The following is a 21,243-nucleotide window of genomic DNA, read 5'->3' as shown; positions in this document are numbered from 1 at the left end:
CATCTGACCGTGTGGGTGTCGACACCACAGCCCCCAGTTTTTTAATGAGAACAGGCAGACCGTGTCGAACGCCTTCCTTAAGTCCAGAAAGACTACATCCACCGTGACGCCTGCATCCAGGGATTTGGTGACATGGTCATAGAAGGCCACCAGGTTGATCTGACAGGACCTGCCTCTAATGAACCCGTGTTGGTTGCCCCTAAGCATAATCTCCCCTGCTGGCCCCTCATGGACCAGCCGATGACCAGTAGTACCCCCAAGGCATGGGATGACCAGGCCTTTCCATAGCATAAGGAGCTGCCTAATTGCACTGACTTGGGGACTGCAGACACCTGGCCATGCATTCTGCCTGTCCCTCCTGACTCCTGTGCCACCTGCCATGCTCTGCCTCCCCGAGGTCTGCGCCATCCTGTGGTCGACGAACTCCAAGGAGTTCATATCTGGCCACGGCTTCGCCCAGAACCAGCTGGTGGTGTGGAAATACCCTACCATGGTCAAGGTCACAGAGCTAAACGGTAAGCAGCAGCCCTGGCTGGAGCCAGGACCCTGGGGCACAGGGAAGGCCTTGCCTGTGCCAGGGACCAGATCTCCATGGGAGCAGAGGTGCATGAGGAGGGAGGGGGACCCGAGTGCTGCTGTAGAGCCAGCTGTGCAGTGGGGTGGAAGCCAGCTGTGCAAACAGCTGGGATGCAGCCTGCCCCCACGTGAGTGGGGCAGACAGACCTGGGGGAGGTGGGGGGTTGGCCATAGGCAGAGGCTTAAGGTGGGTCCTGGGTGAGTGGATCCCTGACCATGCTGCTCCTCCCAGGCCACACAGCCAGAGTCCTGAACCTAACCATGAGCCCAGACGGCTCTATGGTGGCGTCTGCATCTGCAGATGCGATGCTACAGCTCTGGTGCTGCTTTGAGATGCACCCTGTGAAGAAGAAAGAGAAGGAGAAGGCAGGCACTGCCAAGAGCAGCATCATCCACCAAGGCATCCGGTGAAGGTGGTGCTGCCAGCACGGGGACAGTGTACAGTGTTTTAATGCCAATAAATACCATAATCTGCTTTTTACAGAGCATGAAGTCAGTGACCAGTGCGTAAGGGAGCTGGGGCTGCAGGGTCAGGACCCTCACAGGAGAGGTGGTGTTGTGGTTGGTGGTCTTGCTACTGCCCCTATCTCAGTGCACAATAGGGCTGGACACAGGGCCAGATACTTGGGGGATGTCCTGTCTGGCGGGTTGGGGGGACTCCCAGGAACCCACAGAGCCAGTTGGGCCAAGGCTGAGGCTTTTCCTGATCCCAGAGGCCGTGAAATAGTCTGCACTGCCCCAGACACACTTCAGCTCTGTGGTTCTCAACCAGGGTGTCATGGGTCCAGCCACCTTCCTGAGCCAGGATCATACCTCCCCAAACCATGTCCTAAAGCAGAGGGACCCTAGCAGCCACCATCCTGTTGTGGCAAGGTTGTTTAAAATGCACTCGAGAAACCCCATGGGGAGGATGTGCCCTACAGAGGAAGGCAAAACCCCCAGGCAGTACTGATCTGTCTATAGGAGGAAATTTCTTCCTGACCCTAAATGTAGTGATTGGTGTGAGCCTGAGCAGAGGTACAAGACCCTCTAGCCAGGACCCTGCAGGATTGGTCCCAGCAGGGAGCGTTGGCACAGTCCAGTCCCCATCCCCACCGTGAGCCCCAGCCAGTGCCTCTGAGGGAGGCTTGAAAAAACAGCCTGGACGCATATAGCAACGAGAAGGGGAGAGAGGCCTTCCTGGCTCCAGGAAGTAACCAGTAAAGCCTAGGAACTACACCTAGGTCATCCCCAACCAATGGTGCCAACCTCTCGAACGCCAAGTCCGCAGGTCCCCTGGGAGTCTTCCCCTGCCTCTGCTCTCATGGGGAAGTGTTTCTTGACGTGCGCTCTAAGTAAGTCTACTTTGCAGCTTCACCCCGTTGGTCCATGCCCTCCTCTGCAGCAGGAGAGAGAAGGGGCTTTCAGTCCTCTGGCAGCCCTTCGAGTATCTGAACACTTGTCTTGTCCCCTCGTCGGTGCCTTTTCCAGAAGCTGAGCGTGCCCAGCTCCCACAGCTTCTCCTTGTCAGGCTTTTTAATGTCCACTCCACTGCATTCCCCGCATCCACCCAAGTAGTTACTTGGTGAAAGGGGGAGATCGGGTTTTTTTTATAAATTCCTGCTGGTGGCTTGTGATCAGCCCTTCGTCCTCCAGGTGCTTGTGAATGGCCTTCCTTGGGATCTTCTCCAGGTACCGAGGTGAGGCTAACTGGCCTGTAGGTGCCCAGCTCCTTGGAGGGGTGCAACATGGGCCAGGTACCAGAGGATGGGAAAAGGTCAGTCTCCCAGGACTTCTTGTACATCGTTGCCAAGGGCCAGTTCCTTCAGGCCCCTGGGATGCAGCTCCTTTGGCCCTGACTTGAACTCTTCCAGAACCACCAAAAGCCCCAGCTGTGTCTCTCACCTTGTCCCCCCTGCTTGTCCCCTTCCTCATCCAAATCATCCTTGTTAGATGTCTGGCTGTAGCTTGATGTTTTTGCGACAGCAGTCGAGGCAAAGTAGCTGCTGTTTACAGAGGAACCACAGCTTTCTCGTCCTTCTTTTCTGGCTGACCTGCGTTCAGGCTATAGACGCTCTTCTTGTCTTTATCATTCCTCACCGGGGCAGCTTGTTCCTCCGCTCTGCCTTCCTGACGTTGCCCTTTCTCGGTGTTAACGGCACCTCTGGATCACGCTTAACGCTGTCCCAAATTGGTCTGGAAGTGGGCAGGACTCTTGTTGTGTGGGAACCACATTCAGGAATACTTCAATTAAAAAAAGATGCTGGCAGCCAGGGATGGAAATGTCATCTGTCGTCAGATTTGATGATTCAGTGCTATTTGCAAAGCCAGCTGTCACCACAATGAGACTGATGTGATTTTTGCCAGGGTTCTCAAGATGCTGATTGTGCCTTTTTAACTTCTGTTGGACTAATCCTTCTTGTGAGACTGCTTTCCTGGGGACTTTCTAGCTGTCACAGTTCTCCTGGGATTAGGGTCGCAGTGCCAGGTGTGAGGAGGGAGGCAGCAGGGGGGCTCTTAAGAGCCTTCCTATCTGTTAATAGATTTCTTTCTCCGCTAGAGTTAGCAGGGGACTTCTAAGGGCAGCTCCGGTAACTGCTTTGAAATTACAGCATTGCTCAAGAAGAGTTTCCCTTTGAGCTTCTGAAATCAGTCCCTTTGTACTTTCGGTGCCGGCTGCTTTCCATTATACTCGCCCACAGAATCGTCTGCTGGCCTGTGCTGCTCCTATATTTTTGGTTTCGTTACTGGGAAGTTTTAATCTTCAGAGCTCGTCTTAATTCATTTTGGAGGCCAGTTCCATTTATGGCTTAAAACTGAAAATAGATTTGAAGCCTGTGGGAAGCGTTTGGTTTTGACTAAGCCAGTACCTGCTTGCTGCAGTTCCCTGGTGGCTTTTCCCATGCGTGGTTGTGTCAATCATTTCAGGATCTAGAAGGTCACGTGAGTGGTAAGGTATGAAAGCAAGGACCAGCAGAAAGAAATCATTTTGATCATTGTGGAGAATCTCAGTACAAATCCTGTCTCCTCCAAAAATATCCGTGAAGCTTTCTTGGCTCAATTTTAATATTTCAAGCTTTTAATGGTTTTATTGCTGACTGGGAGAACATCATCTGGAAGCCACTGGGGGGGTTTTCCGATCTATAAATGCCTATTGTGTTGCCTGTAGAGCTTGGAGAGCCAGTGAAAAATTATTCATGATTAAATTTTCACAATGCAGCACCCAGTTTTGGTCCAACAAGTTTTTAGCCTCATTGCGCACTGAAGTGTTAGATGGGATTTCCAGGAGCACCTCTGGAGCCCGAGTCCTGTTTCCAGAAACATCTTGGGTGCAGAGGAGCTGAAGTCCCAGGGAAATCCCTTAGATGCTCTTGAAAGCTTTTTACTCCTCTTCTAGGTTAGAGGAGGAGGTCATGGATGAAATAAGGCAGTATCGGCCATGGCGTTGCCCCTCATAAGCACAGTCGATGCATTTTAACGTCCGTTGGGTTGTTAGGGTCATGCACCTGCAATGGGGAGCTCTTGTCTGTCTCACCTGGCAGGAAGGATGCTGACTGCGGTTTATTTTAGGATGACATCTGGGTTCAGATGAGTGCAAGGAGTTTGCGTGGAGAACATGCTGCTGCAGCGTCTCCCCAGGGAACTGCAGCATCTGGGAAGGTGGAGCCCATAGCAAGGGAAGCACATGTCTTGCACACCAGCCCTTTGCCCAAGCACTCCCAGTGTTGGGGTGGGCGAGTGGCTACTGGAGACTGTTTTAGGGGATCCTCCAGCCCATTGTGAGGCCGGGCAGATGGGATGGGGTTTGACAGCATGGTTGGGTGAGGCTCATGTCCCATGCAGCTGCTCACATGGGTGTGATGATGCTTCATGTGATTTTTAGGCTGGTGTGGCCTCTAAGGCTCCCTCTTTCTTGGCTTTTGGCATAATAAACCCAATTATAGTCGCTCTTGTTACATATGCATCACTAATGGCATGCCTTTTAAGAACTCTGCCGCGGAGACATCTGAATTTCCTATGGACACGTTCTCATTTATCTTGCTTTTCGTTCCTTTTAGGATTAAAAGAGTTTGGGGGGTGGGGGGGAACGCCAAGCCATTTGTTTCTCCTGGTTTTGGCTGGGAACTGTGCAATATAATGCTAAAATGTTTTTGCAGAAGACCACTGCTGAATAATGATCAAAGCTGTCCGTATAAAACCAAATGAGATAATGGCACGTGTTGCAGACATGTGATTTATAGGGGTGCATTTTGTTTGCTTCATTTAGCAGATTTTTAAATAGCTCCATTTCTCTCTTCTTTTTTTTTTCCCCTCCACCCTCGGTCCTTTTAAGTGGAAAAGTTCAAGCCTCTGATACCTCGTTCTGTTTGAATAGAAATCAGTGGTGTCCATCCAAAAATAAGTAGCTTTTGAAGATGTCTTCAATGCACATGATGACCAGTGCTTAGAAAACCCTTTGAACCCAGTTGGTTTCCTCTCCAATTTTCAACTGAGATCAGTGGGAATCTTTTCCTTGACTTCAGCGGGAGCTGGCTCATGCCTTTGGTGTCCTTCTTATCCCTACCACTTTGTGTTGTTAGAATAATAAAAAAAAAAAAAAAAGACTTTCTAAGGCTACAATATTTTTAAGGGAGATGGTCATGCAGTTCCCACTGGGTCTGGTTTGACTTCAGGTTACATCATGCATTATGTATAGCGTGGGCAAGGTGCATGGAAGTTATAAACAGCAGGGTGCCTTGCAAGCCTTTCCAGCGGATGTCAGACAGAGCTTATGAACCCAGTTTGGTTTAATGAACGCTGCTTGCGAGGCTGAGGCTGTGCCCTCTTTCTGGAAGAGAAGAGTACAAGTGTATTTGTGGTATGGTGCACCTTGGCCCTAAGGTATTTTGTGCTCGTGTGCTCTACTTTTAGCGTCTGAAGTTAACTTTCACAACTGGGGATAACAGCAGAGGAAATGGGTCTCCGTAATATCAAGCAAATACATGTCCAGAAATGGCTTTATTATTCAGCTCTTTGTACAGTATTGAACTACCTTTGCCACATTAAACACCGTTCTCTTCTCCCCATAACTTACCCTGGCCCTCCACATCCCCCAGCCCATAGACTTGTGTTGTAAGCAGGGGTGGGAAGGGGGGTCCGTTGCATGGCCCAGGTACACCCTGCAGGCACGTAAATGCATGAGCCTGGCCGTACCCCTGTGTGTTGGGTTCTGCAAGCCAAAGTTGTGAAGCATCAAATTTTGCTAAAAACGAATTTAGGAAGAAGTGCTGGGATTTGGAAGCAGATAAAGATCAGCATTTAAGGCCACAGCGAGGCCTTAAATGCCAATATATCATGCATTTAAGGGTTAGGGCTTGGGTTTCATAGCACCCAAATGCATTGAGCTCTCAAGTGGCTTCTTCCCCTTGGGAATTTTTCTGAGATCACTTGGCCTTGTAAGAAGCCTATTTCCAAACAGGTAGGTGTGTGTGGATGGGATTCAACTCAGAGTATTTCGGTGCCTGTGCACCTGGTGTGACTGTCAGTGGTACTGAGCCCCCACTGCCAAGAAGAGCTGCTTAGGTGGGCACCTCTGCCAACCAGGCCCCTCACTGGGGTCTCCAAACTTTGCTCCAATTTAAATGATGATCTTGGGGGAGATGTGCAAGGAAGAGCCATGCTGCTACCGATCCATCCCACCCACCCAATTCCTGGTGGGCAACTTTGTCTTCCCTTTGCTCGAACGCCTGCCCATGGGGGTGGGGGGGAACGCTGTGGATGCTGACCTGTTTTGGCCCCAAATGAGCCCGAGGGGAGGATGCTGGCTCTGCAGTCTTCTCCTGGTGCAGAAATGATAGGAGCCCCTTTCTTCTTACACAAGGGCAGAGGCTCTTTCCCCTGTGCACTTGAACTAACAGCATCTGCTTTCCCCAGGGGTGGAAATGGGGGGAGAGAGTATATCAGGATATCTTTATATATTTATTAATGGGCTATGTTTTGAAAGATGCTCAGCTTTCCCTCGTGGCAACATTTCTGTGGTTCTCGGTTCTTATAGCTGCCGGCTCCTAAAGCCTCCATTAACACAGATTTACTATTTAAAAAAAAAAAAAAATCTCCAGTCCATTTCCTTTTTCTGAAGGTTTCAACCCCTGTTAAGACCTGCAGCTTTGGACTGCCAAACTCATGTTCATGAATATCCATCCATTGATGCTTTTTACGCTAAAATCTCTTTTGGCCTCGTTATGTATGACTGAAATTTCCACTAAGAACCTCATCCGAGGTCAGTCGCGGGGCATCCTTCATGTTAACCGCTCTGAGTTTACTTCCAGTGACAGTAACACCCAGGAGTGTTGCTATCTTAACATATAACTAACTCTCCCATTAGCAATGCTGCTGGATGCGCGGGGAACAACACAGGAGCTGGAAAGCAGCTCTCAGCAATGCGGTGCCAGCTGCCTGCTTGCAGTGGTAGCTTTTTTTTTTTTTTTTCCTGGTCCTTTAGAAAATGAACTTCTGGGTAGCAATGAATATTTCACTTGGTTTTCCGTTCCTTGCAAGTGTGCGGCTTCCGTGCAGCCCTATAAATCACCTTGTTTTTTCCCCCCATCCTACTGTGAAGCGGGCTGTGTTCCTGGGCATGAACGATGCCGTATGCAAACAGATTGAAATGAAATAAATTCAGAAACCGCCCCCCAGTAACCTCTTGGCCTTTTGGCAGCCCACAGCCCCGAGTGCAGAGAGACGCTGCCGGAAGAGTTATAGCCATCTCTCTCAATGAGTCCCAAGTGCGCTCAGAGTTTCTTTTGGTGTCCTTTTTCCATCTCTTTGCCCACATAAACTGTCTTAGGCATGGGTCTGTGCTCAGATGGGTTCAGGAGGGCAAAGTTTTCCTCTTGCTGCATCTTTCTTTGAAGGGAGCCTTTGGCTGCAGCCTGGCTTTGGGTTTATCCCTTCCTGCTACGGTGAGAGAGCCATTTCCATTTTAAAAGGCAGCAGCTGCTGGATTTAGCAATTACTTATGCAGGTGTATCTTTCCAACCTAATCAGTTTTCACACCTAATTCTCCAGCGCGCGCTCTTCCCTTCTAGAAATAATGTTGTTAGGCAGTGACCTGGAGAGAGGCAGCGAGCAGCGCACAAGCGCTGAGCTGGGTGGGAAGGGATGGGAACTCATGGGGTGATTTTGCATTTCTGGAGTTGTTTCTCTGCAGACCTGGCTTGCCCTTAGCCTGCCTTTTGGTGGTGCACTGATCTGCGCCACTGGGTTAATGCACCTCATGCTGCCAAGCTGCAGAGCAGGTACTCCTGCAGATCCTTAAATAATTGTCCTTCCCTACCTTCCTCATCAGTAACAGCCTAATAGTCAAAGAAGGAGGAAAATGGATGGGCTTTGGGCAATACTCTTTTTATGTACATCTGACCATTATCTCCTACCAGTAGAGTATGGTACACTTTACGGGCTGGATCCAGTGATCAATTGAGCACCTTCACCTCCTTCTCCACTTGGAATTAAGCCCATTATGGGATTGAGCCCTGAATCCTTAACGCTCCTACAGCTTCTGCGGTTGGGCTGCGGTTTTTGTCATTTCACTGAATCCCATGACTTGCCATTGTCTGAGATGGGGAAAGGGGAAAGCCCTGCTGATTTACCCAGGCCATCAAAGCCAAGCACTGCAGAGGCGGTGTGTGACGGCAGGTGGAGGTGTCCAGTTTATAGGCACTTGCTTCTTGGCATGAAATTGCTGCCCATGAAGCAAACCATGGAGAGACCAAGAGCCATGGAAAGACCAAATCTGAGTTTGCTTGATCTTCTCAGACCAACATAAGGTGAGTTACTGGAGGTACCTAGAAGGACACACAAACCTGGAGACAAGGATGGCAATATGCTGATGGGAGTGAACAGGTTATAACTCTGCTTGTAGAAAGACCAAACCGGTTGGCTGAGAATTGGTGTTACTTGTACCATCTTGTTGCATTTGCTTGATACCCCAGCCCTGCTTGGGATTTAGCTCAGTTCACCTCATGTCCAACCTGTGTATAACAAGGGGATCACATCAGTGCAGCGCAGGTTGTATCTGGGGTTGTATCTTCATGGTAAAAGGCCAGATCCTGCCCACAGACATGCCTCTTGAACTTAGCTCGGATGCATACGGATAGAGCCGCCGCAGGGGAAGTCAAGGGAAAGCCCAGCACCTGCACTGAAGTGCAGAGTTCGGCCTATAGTGAGCAAGTTGTATTAACATGAGTTAAGTTTTCAGGTAGGAGCTAGGATGTCCCACAGCTTTTCAGCCAGCCTACGGTCATGGTCGGCAGCGGGGTCTGGGTTGTGTTATGTATGTTTTAAACAGGAACTGTGGGTACTTATTATAGTTGTGGCCTGACGTCTTGCAGCAGCCAGAGAAAATGCTACAAGGATGCATTGAAGACCTCAAGGAAATGGACCCTGGCACCAAGAGCCGGGAGGAGCTGGCTGCTAATGGACCCCAGTGGTGCCACAACCTGACCCAAGCAAGCAGCCCACTTTGAGATGAAGTGTATTGCCCTCAAAGCAAACAAGGAAGGAAAAGGAGAGGAATTGCAGCCTGCTCCCCCCCTGCAGAAAGACCCACAACATCTGTGGCTCAAGGATTGGGCTCTTCAGTCCCTCAAGACCCGTCGATGAGCTGTGGTAGATATCATCCTTGAGTCGAGGGATTGTTGATGACACTGGATTCTTACCCCATTACTTGGATTAGCTTTTGTGACTCCTTCGCTCCTATGAGTTTCCTGCTCAGTTGCTTGCCCCTCCCAGCGCTGCCCCTCCACCCTCTTCCACTCCCTAGTCTTTTGTATTCCACTTTTTCTCCTTCTTCCACACCGCTCTGCGCACATCCTTTCACAGCGTCTGGTGACATGAGCTTCAGCTCACGAAAGTTTGGGCTTACCCATATGTGCACATGCACACTTGGTTAGTCTATAAGGTGCAAATTTACCCTGCCTTCAGTACTCCAGTGGTTAGGGCACTTACTGGGATGTGGAATATCCTTGCTGGGATCCTTTGACCCCTGCTGACTTCCTGCCCCTGGGGTAGGGGGCTGGACCCGATGATCTTCCGAGGTCCCTTCCAGCCCTAATGACTATGAAGTCTATGAATACCTTGGTTTAAGCACAGAAATTGAATCTGGGCGAGTGGGGACTTGAACTCAGGTCTCCTTATCCCAGGTGACTTGTCCTAGGTTTCACTAAATAGATGAATGGAAAATCCCTGCCTTGCTCTTCTTGTTGACTTGCACGGGCAAACCCCTTATGTGCCGTGTTCCTCCCACACTAGAAAGGGTGCAGGGGTCTTATACGTGTGCATCCATTAACTCCTCCCTGCAGCAAGATCCCTCTCCGCAGCGTAAGAAAGTTCGTGGCTTCCCGCACGAAGGGTTTGTAAACACTTTGATCTCTTCATTTGGAAAGCATTAGGAGGCCAAGTGCGATGTTCCAGTTGGCTGGCTGGCCGGTTGCTTTAAAAAAGTGTTAATACAGACGACCTTTCCTCTGTCAACATGGCTTGCTGAAGGTGTAAGTGTAGAGGATAAGTATGCGGGGCTTTGGTCCAGAAACTCTGACCTGATCGATGTTCCTCGCTAATAACCAGGGGTGACCGTGCCACGCACCCACCGTGCAAAGCGAGCCGAAGCTAAGAGGATGCTTGTGCAAACACGTTTAAAGTATCCGATCCCATTTGTCGATCTGACCTCCTTTTCTTTCATCTATGGATCATTTAACATTGATTTACGGGGATTGGCTGCTGACAGTCAGGTTTATTACTTAGTTGAATCAAGTGAATAAAAGTACCGTGATGAAGCAAAATCCTTTCCCCAAGATTGTCTGCAGACAGTAGCCTACTGTTGAATGTATGAGTCACTTTATGTATTAATCGGCTGTACAATGCAGCACTGAAACCAGGTTGAAAAATGTGTACCAATTTCCTTTATAAAGATATTTTCAATCAAGCAGAACATAATCTGATGTTGTATGCCACTCTGCACTTCGGTTGTACTAACCACAGTACACATTAAAACAAGATGTGTCACAACAAAACCAAAGCCTGAGAAAAGCCCTGAGGATACAGGCATCTTTATAAAATAAAGACTTGCATTTTCAATAAGACAGATTTTGTCTTTGAAAACAATTAATTCCTTTATCAAAAAGTAAATCAATCTAATGGAAGTGTTTTTACACTTTGCTGTTTTGGGTGTACTGTCTCTGTACTGACCTTTTAATGGCGTTAGACTGGAACCAATTTTAAGAAAAGACATTTTTTATATTCCACTGGTATCTTCAACCTTCAGAAAAATCAACAGGAAAAAATAAAACCTATGGAAAAAATACTTAGGGATTTGATAAGCCCCTCATTGGCCCTAGATGAGTTAAATTGATCAACCTCAAATGTTTCTGTGTGAGAGATTTTTACTGTTTCCCATTTTTCCCAATTGCCACACTTACAGCTTCTAGCTGGGGCTTTATTTGGAAACCATATCTCATTGTAATGGGTAAAAAAAAAAAAAAGGAGCCCTCAAAAGATTTATTCAGAAAAATGCATTTTATATGTTTGTTTTACTCATTACTGTGCCTCAAGTCTGGAGATGGTAGTGCTGATATGCAGATCATGATTGCTCTTTGTTTCAAATGGAAAACAAATTATTTTAATTATTACTTTACAGGCATTAAAAGCAGAAAAAGCAAATGAAACCATTTTCAGTGCACAATACTATTATTTTATCTAGAAGTTGACATTTAAAGATGAAAAAAGGGAGCAAGGTGGGAAGGGACATTACACTGAGCTTCTTTCTGTGGAGAAGATAAAATAATCAAGGGTTATATTCATTTTAAAACGGACAATTAAAGCAGGACCAAGAATGGTGAGTGCTGACTGATTTTTGTCTCTGCAGTCTCCTCCAGACAAGTGCCTTGCCCCAAACCTCTTAGCGCAGGGATGGGCGAGGACACTTCATAACAAAAATTGTTGTTCGTGACATAAAAGCCACTGGAGTGGTTTCAGAATGAGAGTTTATTGGACTATAAATCTAAAAAGCTACATATATCTGAGAGTGCAGATATGCATATATTACAAAACTGAAATCTCTTTGTACTTGCCTGTAATGAAATGGCCAGCGCAGACGAGTTTTGCTGGCAAACCACACTTGAGCTGTTTTATATAAATATGTACACTTGCTATTAAGTTGCTAATAGATAGAAAGAGAGAGAACTAATTAAGAAGACAGGGATATCATCAGTAACTCTTTCACTGTGGTTTTATGAGCAGTAATTTGAAAGGAGCCTTATTAAAGTCATTGATGAACAAGTTAATGCCGCGTTTCCAAGAATATTGCCCTTTTACCCGAAGATTATATTCAAGAATAAACAGTGTACAGTAGCTAATTGTGAGCTGCCACATTATAATGGCTTTCTGCTTCCAAAATTGGATGTCTGTTTTAAAAAAAAAACAGAAAGAGAAAAAGGCCGTAACTTTTTAATTGTTTCTGGAAGTGTATTTCTAAAAGAATCATTAAATCTCCCCAACACTTTGTTGAAGAACTTGGAAAAAGGGCTGGACCTAACGACTGCAGACCTGCTAGAGCCGAGTTGTATGACCTACTTGTCATTGCTGTTATTAAATAACCTATTATATTCCACTTCCAGATGTCTGCCTCATATTTCAGAATGAAATGAAATTACAGATATCTGCCTTTCCTCTTTAAATTAAGCCTCCAGGAATACATTCGGCTTTAGTTGGGGAAAATCCAATTGTTTCATTTATAAAATGCCCCTTTAGTGCCCTAGGCACGTAGATGATGCTGGCTTAGAAATGCACAAAGAATGCGCAGAGCAGCTCAGCAATCTCGGGAAAAGCAACTCGCAGAGCACAACCTCACTTGCTTTTGGCTAATCTGACTCTTCTGTCTCCTCCTTTGCTCTTCTGCCCTTCTTTATGCTCCCAGGGATAGGAGAAGGCCTTCCTTGCTCTGTGTCCCCTTAACCACCACTCCTTCCCCTGCTAGCAAGAGGCAGACCTCCTCCTTACTTATATAACTTTGCTGCTGGCTGACTTCCCACGCATTCAGGTGGTCAGCCATAGCCACGCTCCTGATGGGGAGGAAGGAGAAGTCAAGAGAGCGGCGTAGGCCTTCGTTCTTCCTCTGGTGCCTATAATATATTGCTGCACAGCCATGCTAGAAAGGATCTGAACCTGCAATGTGTTTAAGTACAGCTGATCAGTAGGGGTAACGGTACAGCCCTTAGTTTGGGTCTAATAGCACCAGGCAAGATAGAAGATTATTACGGGACACTTGCTGGAAACTCAATAATCCTGTAGGCCAACTTCTTCTTATGCTTTATGCATTGAGATATGGGTCTGACTCTGCCTGCAGAAGGGGTCGTCTTAGTGTCGCTAAGTATATCGGGTGTTCCAAATCATTTCCTGTTATCTTCAGAAATAAGTTTCATTTCTTCATGGCCAAAGTCTCTAGGGACTATAACAACAAGCAGTAGCTTAACTAGAGTCGGGTGAGCGAGGCACTAGCTCTAGGCACCAATTTACAGAGAGAGGACTCCTTGGGAACCCATGTTGTTCCCATTGGTCTCTGGCATCTGTGACAAACTTTCTAGTTATGCCTCTGGTCATGACAGTGGTGGTCTCTGGCCTAGTGTGCTTCATGTTGAGTTGGACAAGATGTAGACTGGAGCACTTGGCCTTCTCAGAAGCTTTGCCCAAGCTAAACTCTGAATTCTGCAGACATGGAAATGAGGAAACATTGCATCTACATGAAGTTCCTTTTATTTAAAAAAAAAAAAAAAGGAAAAAAACAGGTTCAACTCAAATTGAGGTCACGGTGCCTATAAAGGGAAGGCCTGGGGGTCCGTTGCATGCTAAAGTGGTCTCAGAAAGGAAGGGGATGTCAGGGTTCCCCACCTGCCTGGTGAAGCATGGATTGAGAGGATGAGGGAACCTCTGGAAGGAATTGCCTCTCTCACAGGGAAGGATAACCTAAGCAGGAGTGGAAATGGAAAGCGAGTCTTTCAGTGAGTCATTTAAGACCTGATGCAGTGAAGGAAAAAATGAACTTGAACTTGCCCAAGGTTTTGAGACCTGAAAATGCCCCTCATTCTCCACGGCTTTTTGGACAGAACTTCCTTCCTTGCGTAGGTGCTGTAATAAGATGGTTCTGCAACGCCTTTCATGCCGTTAACCTTTTAATTCTTCTTCTAGCATCAGCACAATTGTCTTGCAAATAAACACAGCGCTGTAATGAGCAGCAGAGACCTGCGTGCTTCATGGCAAGTTAAATTCAGAGCAGCCTGTTCCTTACACTTGAGGAACGAAAGCCTTTCTAATTAGCTGCTAACATCTAAATTGTTAACGAGGAAGGGAGTGTGACTAAGCCTGTGTCAGTGCCTGCTGTGCCTACAAGTATACAGGAACCAGAAACAACTATGATGGCAATTAACCCAAAGCTGTATCTTGCAGGCATTTATTTCTCAGGCCAAACTCTCGGTGAGGTGTGGCCTCTAGACACCCGTCTGGTCCTAGATGAGGGTCAGACATTTCTCTTTATGGACTGATCCCTCTTTCCTTGCTGAATGTCTTCAGAGAGAAGGCCTGGTTCTTGAGGTCAAGGTGATATCTTTTATTGGACTGACCGAGGGAGAAGGATGACCTGTAACATAACCTGCAAAGCCTTTGGGCCCGGTCAGCTATATTAAAAATATCAAATCTTCTCCTCTTGCATACCTGTCTAGTCCTGCCTCAGTGTGTGGGATCACGTTGATGGTCTGCGTAACCTAGTAAAATGCTGTTGAGCAGCGGTGATGCACGTTAGCTGCATACGAGAGGAGTCGTTGTGCAAACTGGTGTGGCAGATGCGATGTTTTTTTAAGCATTGGTGTTTCTGTGCATTTGACATGTTTTAGCATTGCATTATTTATGCCTAATGCATTATTGAACGTTACGTTATTCTCCCTGGGTGCGAGGAGTAGGTCACTTCTGGTGGTTCCTGATTCACTATTTGAGTTTTTCGGGTGTCGTTGCTTGCACAAGCCTTGCAAGAGAATGTCTGAGTCTTCACGGTTGTGACACTTGGAAGTTTATTGGTAGCATTTTAATAGTCAGTTAATGACGAGTTGCAGGGGAATGTCTTAGAAGAAGACATAGCAATATCACACTTGGTTTGTTCTTTTTGTTGTAGCGGTTGAGATGGGAGAGGGAAGAGCCATTAGTTAGCTAATAATGATGTGCTGCTTAAAATAAAGGGTTATGGATTAATTTTTATGCCTATAATCATATTTTTTGTTGGAGGAGGGATGTGAGTGGGGAACGGCTGTCTCTCTCATCGTTGTGACAAAATGTATATAATGATTACACGCGCGTAAGAAGAATGGTTAGCCTCGCTAAATGTTTATTCACTTCTGTTAATCAGTATTCTTTGAGAGAGTGCCATGCAGTTTGTGGGAAGCAATGCAATCAGCTGAGTAGTGTGGCAGATTTAAATCAGTAATAAAAGCCCTGGGGAAATTAACAAGACAAAACATTAACCACAGACTAAACATTAACATATATTAGCATTTTTATTACACCTGTAGAAATGGTAAATGTGCTTGGTTACTACTATTAAAAAGTTTATGTTCTATACCATATAATTTCAATGTATATTTTGTTTTAAACCTTTTAGAATTTAATTAAACTGATTTCGACAGCGGTACTTGAGTAATAGACTTCCGGTTTGCTTTTATCGTAACTTTAAACACGAGGAAGTCGCTTGTTTTGTGTTTACAGTGCTAATAATACAGGTGACACTTAATAGACTAAGTCACTAAAACAGTGTGGGAAGAAAGTCTGCACTGAACAAAAGTTTAGTTTTATGGAAATTTCTTGGACTTCTATCAACGTGAACAAACCATTATTCCAAGGACACTGAATTGGCTTCTTTCAATATGGCTCACTTTCTTGAAGTCTGAGCTAGTCAATTTATGCATGTAGCTGAAATCTCTATCAACTCATCCTTTCAGATACAGTATTCAAATCAATTATACCAGTTAATCGCTTTTCAATTTAATGTGCAGTTTCTCCCAGGAGAAACTCGGGAATAGGTATAAAATGACACACGTGAACTCCAGCGAACAGAGAAGATTGCAAAAGGTAATCTTTAAAAATGAGGCCATCCCCTTGAGGAAAAGAGTACTGCATCTTTGTGGAAAAAAAGCATCCGTAAGCAGGAGAAGTTCACTAAGAAGACAAATGGAAACTCCGTGTAAACTTTAAGCAAAGGTCAAATGAAGCAAATGCACCTCTAGAGCAAAATCAGACTCATGTTCTGAATAAAAAATATAAAGCAGCGAACTTCTAACAAGCCACTTGTTTCAATTCCAGGGGAAAGTTGATTAATATATTTTTTTAAGTTCCTAGAAAATTGCCTTTTTAAAATGTGCTTGTTCTCCACAGTGACTCTCAGCCTAGCTTTGGGATCATGCATGTGTTGTTTTGCAATGATTTCCATTAAGAGTAACAAGAATGGCTTTCTTTTTTTTTTTTTTTTTTTGCCCCCCAGACAACCAGCTCAGATTGCCTTGTGATCGGATAGCTGAGTTGGGGTCTGTCTGGCTCCTAGGTTATTGGTGTGATCCAGAGCTAAGTGAAATCAAGGAGAGTCTTCCCTGCTATGCACAGAGCCAGGTGCAATAGGGATGGTGAAACGCCGGCCACCCATTTCCTGCCTGCAGTCTCACCCTGGACCATTGCAGAGACTCTTTATAAGATCATAAACATCCTCCTTAGTCTAGTCTAACTGCACAAAGCTTGACCTTCCCTTCTGAAGACAGGCTTGTTGCAAAGCTTCATAGGTCAGAACACGCCCGCTCCTTTAATTGATGAGTCCCCAAAATGCTCTTGGATGAGAGAGGGTGTAGGTTGTAGCTGTGTTGGTCTAAGGGCATAGGCAGGTGAGGTTCTTTGGGTAAATCCGATATCTTTTATCTAATTTGAGTTGGTCTAATAAAAGATACCGGATTTACCCAACGAATCTTGTCTTGGATGAGAGATGCTTCCATAAAGGTTGACTGTGTCTTTGGACATTGATGTTGTCATGATGGACCTAGCATGTAGATGACACCACGATGGGATGAGGCACTAACAGAGCGGTCAGGGTAGTTGTTAGAGTGCAGTTGCCCCTCAAATGGACACAGACTAAGCTTTTCTTGTTTGGAAATCTCGAGACAGTTCCTTCGGGGTAGCACATGCCTCTCCTGAGTTGATCTCGGGAAGGATGAAACCTTGGAAAAGCCTGTTGCAGCATTAGCTGTTCAGTTGGCGGGACAAAACTTTAGGACATGATTAGATTGCCACGTTCCCCAAACGTGGAGCAAATGACCAGAGAAGCTAACGACATCCTAAAATAGAAGCTAACCTTGATATCAGGGTGGTGGAGCATCATTTGTGTCCCAGTAGTTGTGTGGTGTCTCTTACTCTAGATGAGCAGAAGACTATTCGGCTGGCTTGATAGCAGTGCTCCATTGAAATTTCCCCAAGCTCCTCTTGAATCGATGCTCCCACTAAAACCAGGCCATTTGATTGCTTCCCTTCCCTTCCAGCTGTGAACAGCCAGCTGCTTCCTGGGTGCAAACCATGTTTACAGGTGTGCGGCAGCCAGTCCTTTCCAAGCAGAAGAAGGTCTTAGGAGGATGCTGAGCTTATCCAATTAAACGTGTTCTGTTTACATCTTGAAATTCAAAGTAGAGGTCGGAGTGAGGCCAGGTTTATGCTCAGTAGTTACTACCACAATTCGTTAAAAAAGGAAGGAAAAAAAAGAACAAAACCACCAAAATGGTAGAAGGTGGGGTTAATGAGCTCCTTTTGGTCCCCATCGTGGAAAAGAAAGCATTCGACCTTCCTGCACAACATCTCCCACACCTAGCTGAACTACCTGCGTCTTTGGGTAGTTTATGCCATGGGTGAATCCTACAGGGGACCTAGTGAGGTTTGTGTATGAACATTAAAGAGCTCCTGGAAGTCATGGTCTCTGAAGATCCCTGTACGAGTCGCTTGCCCCTTCTGACATATCGCATAAGGCTGAGACCGTCAAACTCTCCCTACCAATTTCAAGCATTCAGTTCCACTGGGTCACCTTAAATCGGCATTGAAAATATCAGCCCTAAAGTAGACCTTGGGCCAAGATGAGACGGGGCATTAGCAGAGGGATTCCACCAAAGAGTCTATCTCAGTCCTAAGTCTCTTATTTTTATAAAGAAAACTCGGGGATAGGCTGATGCAAACCCCTGTATTAGTGCGGGCTGAAGTGAGACCACCAGGCTTGCCAAGCTGGAGCTCGCTGCATATTTTTATGGTGTTCATGATGGATATGCTGCAATTTAACAATTTTAGGGTGGAGGAATCCAGTTTGCGCTTCTGGGCAGCAAAACCTTGAGCTTTCCAAGGCTGCTTTTCAAATATGCAGGTAGCTCTGAGCTGTCTCCAGTCGTTCCTAGTAGGCTTTGTGATGGCACAACCATCCACGTCCAAGCAGCTTACAACAGACTCACTTTGCACCCCGGAAAAGGAAGAGCGCCTTTAGGAGAGGGTAGTGATACCTTGGGCTCGCACTCAAATGACTCCTGGTCTCGACTGGCGGGTTTGTCCGCTTGTGATCGCTCCATTTCGGTATCCTTGGGCCTGTGGGGTGATGAGCAGCTTTGGGACTGAGGACAAAGGGGATCACCTTGGACACCAGACATCGCTCTTGTAAATCGTGAACAACTGAGTGCAAACAAAACCATCCTGAATAACTGATGATGTTTTTATTAAAAACTCAGGACTTTTTTTTGGCCAATCTCCCGATTTGTGGCGCAGGGGTAGGTGAATGTATGATTTTGCAAGTCTTGGGTTTTGCAAGACAGAGAGAGAGGCTGAGGAAGGTGTAGTTGAGCATGATGGAGCGGAAAGAGAGAAAAACAGCTGAAGAAACACCCCTTTGCCAGCCAGCCCCTGCACAGCGAGCGCTCCAGCCCCGACACCCCCAGCTGCAGCCTGGCGCCAGTGACCACGTCTCCCCCCACTCCTACCTTGAACTAATAACGAAGGCTCCCAGCTCGTGACTTATCTGCTTCCCTTTGTTGCCTTGGAACCTGTGCAAACAAACTGTGCTGCTCTTGATAATGAAGGAGGTGACATGACTAATTCACCTCCCTCTCTGGGGTGGGGAAATAATAGGATGGAATTGATTTGTCCTCTCCGCTGGCGGTGGCTTCGGGCTGTGGGCTGCTTTTTGACCTCAAGTGGGTTGCTAATTGGTAGTTCAGCTGGCTAACTTTAGTTCACTGTAGCGCTGGAGATGAATGAGGTGGACCTTAGTGTGTTGATGTAGATGTGGGTCCTGGTAAGACGGCCAGCATTTGGGCCCTGTTGCTGAATGAGAGCTAGGAATGGATGGCGCTTCTGGTAGGAGCAGCTGAATGGGGAAGGGCGAGAGAGCCGGGCTCATAAAACTCCATCGAGTCAGCCCTCCGCCTGACAAACTCCCTCCTAAATAATCCTCGCGGAGCTCCTGCGCAACCAGTAACACGTTATAATTTAGGAGGCAGGTCTGGTGATGGAGGGGAGGAGAGCACCGAGGCAGGCTGAAGTGAAGTTGGAGGCAGGAAGTGATTCGTTATTCCTCCGTCACGCTCCCGCCGAGGGATAAGGAGCAGATCTATGCGGGTGCAGGTTTACAGTAGCCCAGGCTCTGACAGGAGGACATATGTCACCCACTGCCCGCGCCCGGGCTGACAGAGTAGCTGCTGCTTGAGGAGGCTTTAATGAGGCAGTTGCATCTCCCCCCCCCCAGCTACTTCGCCCCGTTATGCAGTGGTCAGGAGGTTAATGAGCTAATTTGTGGCCTTTGCATGTGCCTATTGATCAGACCCCAAGCCACAGCAGACGGCTGCATTGTGCAACACGGTTACGGTGCATGGTGCTTCAGATGAAATGCGACTGGTGCCCGTGTTCCTGGTGGGCATTGGCATGGCTCGGCAGGGCTGTGTGAATCCAGCTGCAGGGCCAGTCTCATGCTGTCTGTTGGGGGGAGGAAACTCCCAGTCCGTAGCCACTTTGGGGCCTGGGGAGTCTCTGTGCATCCAGGAAGCCGAGATGAGTTGGCTTCCAGGGAGTTTATGGGAAACATAGGCAGGGTAATGCCCCGCAAAGGGTGCACTAGGAGGGGTCCCCGATTTGCATGAGCAGCTGTGACCCTGCCTGACAGCTTCCAGTTTCAAGTTGACTCTTAGTCCCGACCGTCACAGAGCTGCTATTAGTGTGCTACCAACACCTCAGGTGCAGGTGGACCTGCAACACCGGGCCTGTGCTGGTCTAGCCCATCTCACATGGGGGAGGTTGTGGTTTACTGCATTGGTGCAAAGGGTCTCTGCCAGTAAAGCCACATTCCCACCCAGATCACCTTGCTTGCACAGCACACCTGTATTCTTGCATGGGTAAACTGTTCCTAGTCTCGGCGTGGCCAGATACAGCATGGCCAGAGACAGGTCGGGGACTTAGCACACCTCGCAGATCCAAAGTGCAGAGCAGCATCTCAAGTGGTGCTGCTGTAACACGAGCACCATTTAACCTGTCGCTTGGGGATTTGGCCAGCAGTCTGCCCGGTGGGGTTTTGACAAGTGATGGAGGGCTGGGAATCACGCTTGCGCTGCCTTCTTTCCCGCGTGGCAGCCCTTCTCTTCAGAGCAGCCTGCTTGGGAAAGTTTTACCAGCAATTCTCTTGCATGTGCTTGATTCAGTCGTGGAGCAAAACACCAGCTCGTGTAAAAATTGAGCCTGAGAGCGATCCAGCCCTCAGCCGGGCCAGGTGGTTTCGGTGCTGATTTGCACCAGGAAAGTTAGCTTCCTTCTGGAAAGCAGAACTTGGTATTTCAAAGTAGAAGATGTGCAGTGCACCTTTGGAGACTTTTCTTTTCAAACCCATTGTGTGCTCCAGAGCCTCTGCCAGGTTGGTGCAAGGAGTCGACGGACTTTAATCCTTGTGCTCCAAGTGCTTTCACTTTTAAAAGTCGACCCCAGAAATTTCTCCGGTTTTTTTTACCCCTCGTGTCAAATGCACAACAACTCGGTTCCCTGAGTGACTTTGCACAGAGGCACCCTGAAAAACGATGGCCATCGGGTTCTTCCATGCTGTCAGTGCTTTCCAGGACCTGACCCCGTGTTTTTCTTTGTCTGATTTTTCAAGAAGTCCCTTGGCTCTGGAAGGTGCCTTGATAGGGCCAAGGCAAAGACTTCAATAGCTGATTTTGTGCTTGTTTTTCAGATTAGCCGGCTCTGCGGCCGTTCTCAGCAGAGGAAGTACAGGTCGGCTGCCTACCCCGAAGACCCTTTCATTGACAAGAAGGTCCTGAAGCTGGCTCGGATTGAGCACGAGGAAACGCTGTCCAGCAGGAGGAGGTGAGGGGGTTGCGACTCCAAAATGTATTTTGTTGCATGATCGTTGTGTGTCTACCTGGCTATGGCATGAATGCCAGTGTATTTTCCTTCTGCATATAAAGCCGTTTCCACATTTGCTGTTAAGGGAGATAAAAGGGGTGGTGGGGGGGAAGGATGGAGAAAAGAATGAGGTGTGATCCAGAGTCTCTTCCCAGTGGAAATGGTGTGGGGTCCTTTGACAGTCAGTGTTCAGGGGAGCTGGCTGAGACCCCCCCCCCCCCC

At 47.3% G+C, this 21,243-nt stretch overlaps 2 protein-coding genes across 3 annotated transcripts in view; both read left to right on the top strand.

Annotated features, from left to right (window-relative positions):
- Positions 1–21,243, top strand: part of GPC3 (glypican 3) — a 228,571-nt gene that overhangs the window by 134,248 nt on the left and 73,080 nt on the right. For both annotated transcript variants that reach the window (XM_019521290.1, XM_019521291.1), the window contains exon 3: positions 20,849–20,982. In XM_019521290.1, the coding sequence (XP_019376835.1) occupies positions 20,849–20,982 (134 nt within the window). The remainder of the gene's footprint in view (positions 1–20,848; positions 20,983–21,243) is intronic.
- Positions 193–1,057, top strand: LOC109300589 (cell division cycle protein 20 homolog). The gene is made up of 2 exons (XM_019521292.1): positions 193–515; positions 809–1,057. The coding sequence occupies exons 1-2, from the start codon at positions 269–271 to the stop codon at positions 985–987; spliced, it is 426 nt and encodes a 141-aa protein (XP_019376837.1). The 5' UTR covers positions 193–268; the 3' UTR covers positions 988–1,057.

Source organism: Gavialis gangeticus, unplaced genomic scaffold (genome assembly GCF_001723915.1).
Source record: "Gavialis gangeticus isolate Ggan-Ray unplaced genomic scaffold, GavGan_comp1, whole genome shotgun sequence".
NCBI classification, from domain to species: Eukaryota; Metazoa; Chordata; order Crocodylia; family Gavialidae; genus Gavialis; species Gavialis gangeticus.
This window is presented reverse-complemented; position numbering and strand designations above follow the sequence as displayed.